The 8,887-nt window shown below is 63.2% G+C and overlaps 1 protein-coding gene across 1 annotated transcript; it reads right to left on the bottom strand.

Moving 5' to 3' along the window:
- Nucleotides 1–303: 303 nt before the first annotated feature.
- On the bottom strand, nt 304–6,330 carry IMP4 (IMP U3 small nucleolar ribonucleoprotein 4). The gene is made up of 6 exons (XM_057430896.1): nt 6,226–6,330; nt 5,989–6,121; nt 4,318–4,472; nt 1,659–1,753; nt 1,504–1,574; nt 304–438 (listed from the first exon to the last, which is right to left on the bottom strand). Exons 1-6 carry the CDS (start codon nt 6,274–6,276, stop codon nt 314–316), a joined length of 630 nt encoding a protein of 209 aa, XP_057286879.1. The 5' UTR covers nt 6,277–6,330; the 3' UTR covers nt 304–313.
- Nucleotides 6,331–8,887: the final 2,557 nt, after the last annotated feature.

Here is an 8,887-nt window from a genome sequence, read left to right as displayed (position 1 = left end):
TGTGACGTCACCTATGAGGTCGTGACCCCCCCGGAGGACCCCAGCAGCCCCCCCCACCTCGGTGAGTATTGGGGGGGGGGGGGGAGGGGGAGGGGTTACCCCATTTGACCCCAGGTGACCCCTTTCCCATCGCCCATCCCATAGGATTCAACACCCGCATCCGGAAGCCCAAAGGCCCCCGGGAGCCTCCGGCCGAGTGGGCGGGGCCTGGCCCCTCCCCCTCGCGTTAATCACGATTAAAACGTTTTAATATCACCATATCAAAACCTTTGGGGGGGGGGGGGGGGGAACACACCAGGGGTCAAGGTGGGGGTCAGGGTGCAGGGGTGGGTGCCGCCAGCAGGTGGCGCTTGTGGGCGGTGGCCGTGTATGGGTGCCAGCGCCACTCCACGTCCGCGGCGTCGCCTTGGTCCAGGGTCCCCAAGCGGATGAGGTAGGCTGGGGGGGGGGCAATAGGGGATGGTTGGGGTCATTGGGGTCAATAGGGGCTGGTGGGGGTCATTGGGGTCAATAGGGGTTGGTTGGGGGTCATTGGGGTCAATAGGGATGGGTTGGGGTCAATAGGAGCTGGTTGGGGTCACTGGGGTCAATAGGGATGGGTTGGGGTCATTGGGGTCAATAGGGGTTGGTTGGGGGTCATTGGGGTCAATAGGGATGGGTTGGGGTCAATAGGGGCTGGTTGGGGTCACTGGGGTCAATAGGGATGGGTTGGGGTCATTGGGGTCAATAGGGATGGGTTGGGGTCATTGGGGTCAATACGGACAGGGTGGGGTCATTGGGGTCAATAGGGATGGGTTGGGGTCATTGGGGTCAATAGGGAAGGGTTGGGGTCATTGGGGTCAATACGGAGGGGGTGGGGTCATTGGGGTCAATAGGGAAGGGTTGGGGTCAATGGTGATAGGTTGGGGTCACTGGGGTCAGTAGGGACGGGTTGGGGTCATTAGGGTCACTAGGGGCTGGTTGGGGTCACTGGGGTCACATGGGTCACACAGGGGTCACTGGGGTCACCCTAGGGTCACTGGGGGCACACTGGGGTCACCCTGGGGTCACTGGGGGGCACACCAGTCACTGGGGTCACCCTGGGGTCACCGGGTGCATACTGGGTTAACACTGGGGTCACACAGGGGTCACTGGGGTCACACAGGGGTCACTGGGGTCACACTGGGGTCACTCTGGGGTCACTGGGGTCACACTGGGGTCACTCTGGGGTCACTCGGGTCACACTGGGGTCACTGGGGTCACTCTGGGGTCACTCTGGGGTCACTTTGGTCACTGGGGTCACACAGGGGTCACATTGGGGTCACTGGGGTCACTCTGGGGTCACACTGGGGTCACAGGGGTCACTCTGGGGTCACACAGGGGTCACAGGGGTCACACTGGGGTCACACTGGGGTCACAGGGGTCACTCTGGGGTCACACAGGGGTCACAGGGGTCACTCTGGGGTCACACTGGGGTCACAGGGGTCACTCTGGGGTCACTCTGGGGTCACAGGGGTCACTCACGCCGCAGCTGGAACCGGGGTCCCACCTCCTCCAGCTCCACCTTGCGGCCACGGCGCCGGTAAACGTGGTTCCTGTGGGGGGGGAGGGGTGAGGGGGGGGAGGGGTTGTCATGGTGATGGGGGACCCCCCCCCTCCCCCCATGTCCCAGCACCCACCGGACCAGGATGACGTCATCCTCGTTGGCGAACGTCACCACGCGGCGCGTGTCGGGCCGGGGCACGGGGAAAAGGTGCTTGAGGATGGTCCCGACCTGCCATGGGGGAGGGGGCACGGGGATGGGACCCCCGTCCCCCCCCAAAAATGGACCCATGGGACCCCCATCCCCCTCCCCCCCCAAAAATGGACCCATGGGACCCCCATCCCCCCCCCCCCAAAAATGGACCCATGGGACCCCCATCCCCCTCCCCCAAAAATGGACCCATGGGACCCCCGTCCCCCCCCAAAAATGGACCCATGGGACCCCCATCCCCTCCCCCCCCAAAAATGGACCCATGGGACCCCCATCCCCCCCCAAAAATGGACCCATGGGACCCCCATCCCCCCCCAAAAATGGACCCATGGGACCCCCATCCCCCTCCCCCAAAAATGGACCCATGGGACCCCCATCCCCCCCCAAAAATGGACCCTTGGGACCCCCATCCCCCTCCCCAAAAAATGGCCCCATGGGACCCCCATCCCCCCCCAAAAGTGGACCCATGGGACCCCCATCCCCCCCCAAAAATGGACCCATGGGACCCCCATCCCCCCCCCAAAAAATGGACCCTTGGGACCCCCATCCCCCCCCCAAAAATGGACCCATGGGGACCCCTATCCCCCCCCCCAAAATGGACCCTTGGGACCCCCATCCCCCCCCAAAAATGGACCCTTGGGACCCCCATCCCCCCCCAAAAATGGACCCTTGGGACCCCCATCCCCCCCCCAAAAATGGACCCATGGGACCCCCATCCACCCCCAAAAATGGACCCTTGGGACCCCCATCCACCCCCAAAAATGGACCCATGGGACCCCCATCCCCCCCCAAAATGGACCCATGGGACCCCCACCCTACCCCAAAAATGGACCCTTGGGACCCCCATCCCCCCCCAAAAATGGACCCTTGGGACCCCTATCCCCCCCCCCAAAAATGGACCCTTGGGACCCCTATCCCCCCCCCCAAAATGGACCCATGGGACCCCCATCCCCCCCCAAAAATGGACCCATGGGACCCCCATCCACCCCCAAAAAATGGACCCTTGGGACCCCCATCCCCCCCCCAAAAATGGACCCATGGGACCCCCATCCCCCCCCCAAAAAATGGACCCTTGGGACCCCCATCCACCCCCAAAAAATGGACCCACGGGACCTCCATCCCCCATCCCATGACCCCATTATCCACCCCCGCTCCATCCCTTTGGGCCTGTTGTAACTCCCTGTTCCCCACATCACCATTGCCCCCCATCTCCCCCCCACATCCCCACTGTCCCTCCCTATATCCCCCCTCATCCCCATTGCCCCCCACATCCCCATTGTCCCCCCCATGTTCCCCCCATCCCCATTGCCCCCCCACATCCCCATTGTCCCCCATCCCCATTGCCCCCCCATGTTCCCCCCATCCCCATTGTCCCCCTACATCCCCATTGTCGCCCCATGCCCATTGTCCCCCCATCCCCATTGTCCCCCCATCTCCATTGCCCCCCCCATCCCCATTGCCCGCCATCCCCATTGTCCCCACAGCCCCATTGCCCCCCACATCCCCATTGCCCCCCATCCCCATGTTCCCCCCATCCCCATTGTCCCCCATCTCCATTGCCCCCCCCATGTTCCTCCCATCCCCATTGTCCCCACATCCCCATTGTCCCCCCATCCCCATTGCCCCCCCCATGTTCCCCCCATCCCCATTGTCCCCCCATCTCCATTGTCCCCATGTCCCCCCCATCCCCATTGTCCCCACATCCCTATTGTCCCCCCATCTCCATTGCCCCCCCATGTTCCCCCCATCCCCATTGTCCCCCCATCCCCATTGCCCCCCCCATGTTCCCCCCATCCCCATTGTCCCCCCATCTCCATTGTCCCCCCCATGTCCCCCCCATCCCCATTGTCCCCACATCCCCATTGTCCCCCATCTCCATTGTCCCCCCCATGTTCCCCCCATCCCCATTGTCCCCACATCCCCATTGTCCCCCCATCTCTATTGCCCCCCCCATGTTCCCCCCATCCCCATTGTCCCCCCATCTCCATTGTCCCCATGTCCCCCCCATCCCCATTGTCCCCACATCCCCATTGTCCCCCCATCTCCATTGCCCCCCCATGTTCCCCCATCCCCATTGTCCCCACATTGTCCCCACATCCCCATGTTCCCCCCATCCCCATTGTCCCCCCATCCCCATTGCCCCCCCCATGTTCCCCCCATCCCCATTGCCCCCCCATCTCCATTGTCCCCCCCATGTCCCCCCCATCCCCATTGTCCCCACATCCCCATTGTCCCCCCATCTCCATTGCCCCCCCATGTTCCCCCCATCCCCATTGTCCCCACATCCCCATTGTCCCCATGTCCCCCCCATCCCCATTGTCCCCACATCCCCATTGTCCCCCCATCTCCATTGCCCCCCCCATGTCCCCCCCATCCCCATTGTCCCCACATCCCCATTGTCCCCCATCTCCATTGCCCCCCCCATGTTCCCCCATCCCCATTGTCCCCACATCCCCATTGTCCCCCATCTCCATTGCCCCCCCCATGTTCCCCCATCCCCATTGTCCCCACATCCCCATTGTCCCCCCATCCCCATTGCCCCCCCCATGTCCCCCCCATCCCCATTGCCCCCCCCAGGTCCTCACCCTGCGCCCCAGGGCCGAGTCGAGGCGCAGCAGCAGCAGATGGGGGGCAGCCAGTGGGGCCCCCCCCAGCCCCCCAACCTCCTGCCTCAGCACGGCCCCGCTCAGCGTGAAATGGGCCGTGGGGCCGTGGGGCAGGTGGCAGAGGCAGAGCCCGTCTGGGGGCGGGGCCTCGTCAGGACACGCCCCCTCCCGAATGAGGCCCCGCCCCTTCCCATCACACCCACCCCTTCTCATTAGCATCACTGCCCCTTCTCAATGGGTTCACTGCAATGACAGCGCCTCATTACCATAAACCCCGCCCATTCTAACAAGCTCCACCCCTTAACAAGCCCCACCCCATAGCCCCTCCCATTAGCATCGAGCCCCGCCCATCCCCAATTGATTTAATACAATCAAACCCGCTACACAAGTCGCCATTAGCATAAGCCCCGCCCCCTTAGCAACAACCCCCAACCCTTAACAAGCCCCGCCCCTTTCTGTAGCCCCCATTACCATTAAACCCCGCCCCTTCCTTTGGTCCCTCCCATTAGCATCAACCCCCACCCCTTTTTTATCGCCATCAACCCCCTCCGCCTCCCTCCCACAAGCCCCGCCCCCAGCATCAAGCCCCGCCCCATCCCCAATAGGCTTATTGCAATCAAACCCGCTCCCACACGCATTCATTAGCATAAACCCCTCCCCTTAACAAGCCCCGCCCCTTCACGTGTCCCCTCCCATTAGCATCAAGATCTTCCCCTATAGACCTATTACAATGAAACCTGCTCCCACAAGCCTTCATTAGCATAAGCCCTGCCCCTTAGCAACAAACCCCGCCCCTTCCCCATAGCCCCTCCCATTAGCATCAAGACTTTTCCTATACACCTATTACAATCAAACCTACTCCCACAAGCCTCCATTAGCATAAGCCCCGCCCCTTAGCAACAAACCACGCTTCTTAACAAGCCCCGCCCCTTTACGTGTCCCCTCCCATTAGCATCAAGACTTTTCCTATACACCCATTACAATCAAACCTACTCCCACAAGCCCCCATTAGCATAAGCCCCGCCCCTTCCAAACCTCGCCCCTTCCCACAGCCCCGCCCCTTAGCAACAAACCCCGCCCCTTCCCCACAGCCCCTCCCATTAGCATCGAGATCTTCCCCATACACCTATTGCAATCAAACCTGCTCCCGCAAGTCTTCATTAGCATAACCCCACCCCTTAGCAACAAACCACGCCCCTTAACAAGCCCCACCCCTTCCTATAACCCCTCCCATTAGCATCAAAACTTTTCCTATACACCCATTACAATCAAACCTACTCCCACAAACCTCCATTAGCATAAGCCCCTCCCCTTAGCATCAAACTCCGCCCCTACATATAGCCTTGCCCCTTAGCAACAAACCCCGCCCCTTCCCCATAGCCCCTCCCATTAGCATTGAGATCTTCCCCATACACCTATTGCAATCAAACCTGCTCCCACAAACCTTCGTTAGCATAAACCCCGCCCCCAGCATCAAACCCCGCCCCTCCCCATAGCCCCGCCCCTTCACACCAAACCCCGCTTCTTCCTTTAGCCCCTCCCATTACATCAACCCCCACCCTTTTTTATCACCATCACCCCTCCAATCCCCGCCCCCCCCTTCAAGCCCCGCCCCCTTTCCCCATATACGGCCGAGGCCCCGCCCCTCACCGGGCCTCCCTCGGGTCTCGCTCAGCAGCACCAGGTCGGTGACGCCGGCGCCCCGGCACGCGGCCACGAGCGCCCCGAGCTCGGCGTGGCCCCGGTTCATGCGGCGGGCACCGGGCAGCAGCAGGCACAGCTCCTGCCGGGGGGGGGCGTGGTCAGGCCGGGACACGCCCCCTTTTATCCATATATGGTCTTTTACCCCCTTGAAACCCCGCCCAAGGCCGTGCTTGCTCCGCCCACCTTAGCGAAGAGCCGCAGGCGGACGCTGGGGTCACGTGACGTCGTCACCATCACCTTGGGCGGCTCCAGCCCCGCCCACCGGTACTCGTCGTCATGGTTACCGGGCGACTCTGGGAGGGGCGAAAGGAAAGGAGGCGGGGCTTGTCCAAGCCACGCCCCCCCCTCCATCGAATGTAGGGGGATTTCAACAGCGTTTTGGGGGGATTTCAGGGGGATTTGGGCAAATTTGGGCTTGGAGACCCCCAACCTTTACTTATGGGGTGCTGCCCCCTTACTTATGGGGTGCCGCCCCCTTACTTATGGGGTGCCGCCCCCTTACTTATGGGGTGCTGCCCCCTTACTTATGGGGTGCTGCCCCCTTACTTAGGGGGTGCCGCCCCCTTACTTATGGGGTTGTACCCCCTTACTTAGGAGGTGCTACCCCCTTACTTAGGGGGTTGTACCCCCTTACTTATGGGGTGCTGCCCCCTTACTTATGGGGTTGTACCCCCTTACTTAGGAGGTGCTACCCCCTTACTTAGGGGGTTGTACCCCCTTACTTAGGGGGTGCCGCCCCCTTACTTATGGGGTGCTGCCCCCTTACTTATGGGGTTGTACCCTCTTACTTATGGGGTGCCGCCCCCTTACTTATGGGGTGCCGCCCCCTTACTTAGGGGGTGCCGCCCCCTTACTTATGGGGTTGTACCCCCTTACTTAGGAGGTGCTACCCCCTTACTTATGGGGTGCTGCCCCCTTACTTAGGGGGTTGTACCCCCTTACTTAGGGGGTGCCGCCCCCTTACTTATGGGGTGCTGCCCCCTTACTTATGGGGTTGTACCCCCTTACTTATGGGGTGCTGCCCCCTTACTTATGGGGTTGTACCCCCTTACTTATGGGGTGCTGCCCCCTTACTTAGGGGGTTGTACCCCCTTACTTAGGGGGTGCCGCCCCCTTACTTATGGGGTGCTGCCCCCTTACTTAGGGGGTGCCGCCCCCTTACTTATGGGGTTGTACCCCCTTACTTAGGGGGTGCCGCCCCCTTACTTATGGGGTGCCCCCCAAACTCACCCCCCCCCGGCGCCTCGAGCTCCAGCTCCTTCTGCAGCTCCAAGGCCTCGCGCCGCAGCTCCGTGGGGAGCAGTTGGTTCTCTGCAATGGGGCGGGGTCAAATGGGTCCATCCCCCCCCCCCAGCCCCATAGATCCCCCCCTCAGACCCCCTTAACCCCTTCCCTGTGCCCCCAAACCCCCTTTTGACTCCCCCCATAGCCCCACAAATGGTCTCTCCCATCCCTAGGTGCCTGCCCCATAGAACCCCCCCAAAACCCCCTTTTGACACCCCCAAACCCCCTTTTGACTCCCCCCATAGCCCCACAAATGGTCTCTCCCATCCCTAGCCCCCCCCATAGAACCCCCCCCAAACCCCCTTTTGACACCCCCCCATAGCCCCACAAATGGTCTCTCCCATCCCTAGGTGCCTGCCCCATAGAACCCCCCCCAAACCCCCTTTTGACACCCCCCATAGCCCCACAAATGGTCTCTCCCATCCCTCCACCCCCCCCATGGGACCCTGCCCCCTTGCCCCATAGACCCCCTGTCCTTACCCCCTTCCCTGTGCCCCCAAAACCCCTTTATTCACACCCCCCATTTCTGGCCCCCCCCCCAATGTTCTCTCCCATCCCATTTCAGACACCCCCTTTCAGACCCCCTCCTGCCCCATAGCCCCCCCTTTCAGACCCCCTCAATGTTCTCCCCCCATCCCTTTCAGCCCCGCCCCCCCCGCCCCCCCCTTTCAGACCCCCCAAATGCTGCCTCCCCCCTGCCCCACATCCCCCCCCCTTCAGACCCCCCAAATGCTGCCTCCCCCCTGCCCCACATCCCCCCCCTTCTGACCCCCCCAATGTTCCCTTCCCCCCCACCCCACATCCCCCCCGCCCTACATCCCCCCAATGATCCCTCCCCCACCCCACATTCCCCCCCGCCCCACATCCCCCCCTTTCAGCCCCCCCAATGTTTCCTCCCCCCCCAGCCCCACATCCCCCCCTTTCAGACTCCCCAATGTTCCCTCCCACCCCCCCCCACATCCCCCCCAGCCCCACAACCCCCCCCCACCCCCCAGCCCCATATTCCCGCCCACCCCACCCCCCATCCCCCCCATTTCAGACCCCCCCAATGTTCCCTCCCCCCCCACCCCCACATCCCCCCCCCATCCCCACCTCCCCCCCCCGCCCCACAACCCCCCCCACCCCCCAGCCCCACCCCCCCCAGCCCCACATCCCCCCCCCACCTTCCAGCGCCCTCCTCAGCCTCTCTTTGCGCTCCCGCTGCCGCCTCTCCTCCTGCGCCCGGCGCTCCGGTACTCCCTGCGCTGCCGGGCCTGGCAGCGAGCTGGGGGCACAGGGGCGTGGGGCCCCATTGATCCTGGGGCACGGGGGGGGTCCCATTGACCCCTGTGGGGCACAGGGGGGCGTGGGGCCATTGATCCCTATGGGGCACAGGGGGGGGTCCCCCTGCCCCTAGGGGCACAGAGTCCCGTGTTGACCCCTATGGGGCACAAAGAGGGAGGGGCACAAAGGGGATCATTGCCCCTATGGGGCACAAAGGGGATCATTGCCCCCTGGGGCACAAGTCATTGGGGGCACAGTGGGGTCCCCATTGATCCTATGGGGCACAAGGGGGGGTCCC

The sequence above is a fragment of the Pezoporus wallicus genome, unplaced genomic scaffold (genome assembly GCF_028554395.1).
Source record: "Pezoporus wallicus isolate ANWC-B61680 ecotype Strahan unplaced genomic scaffold, APGP_CSIRO_Pwel_v1 contig_14139, whole genome shotgun sequence".
In the NCBI taxonomy this organism is placed as follows: domain Eukaryota; kingdom Metazoa; phylum Chordata; class Aves; order Psittaciformes; family Psittacidae; genus Pezoporus; species Pezoporus wallicus.
Note: the sequence above shows the minus strand (reverse complement) of the source record. Positions and strands in the feature narration are given on the sequence as shown.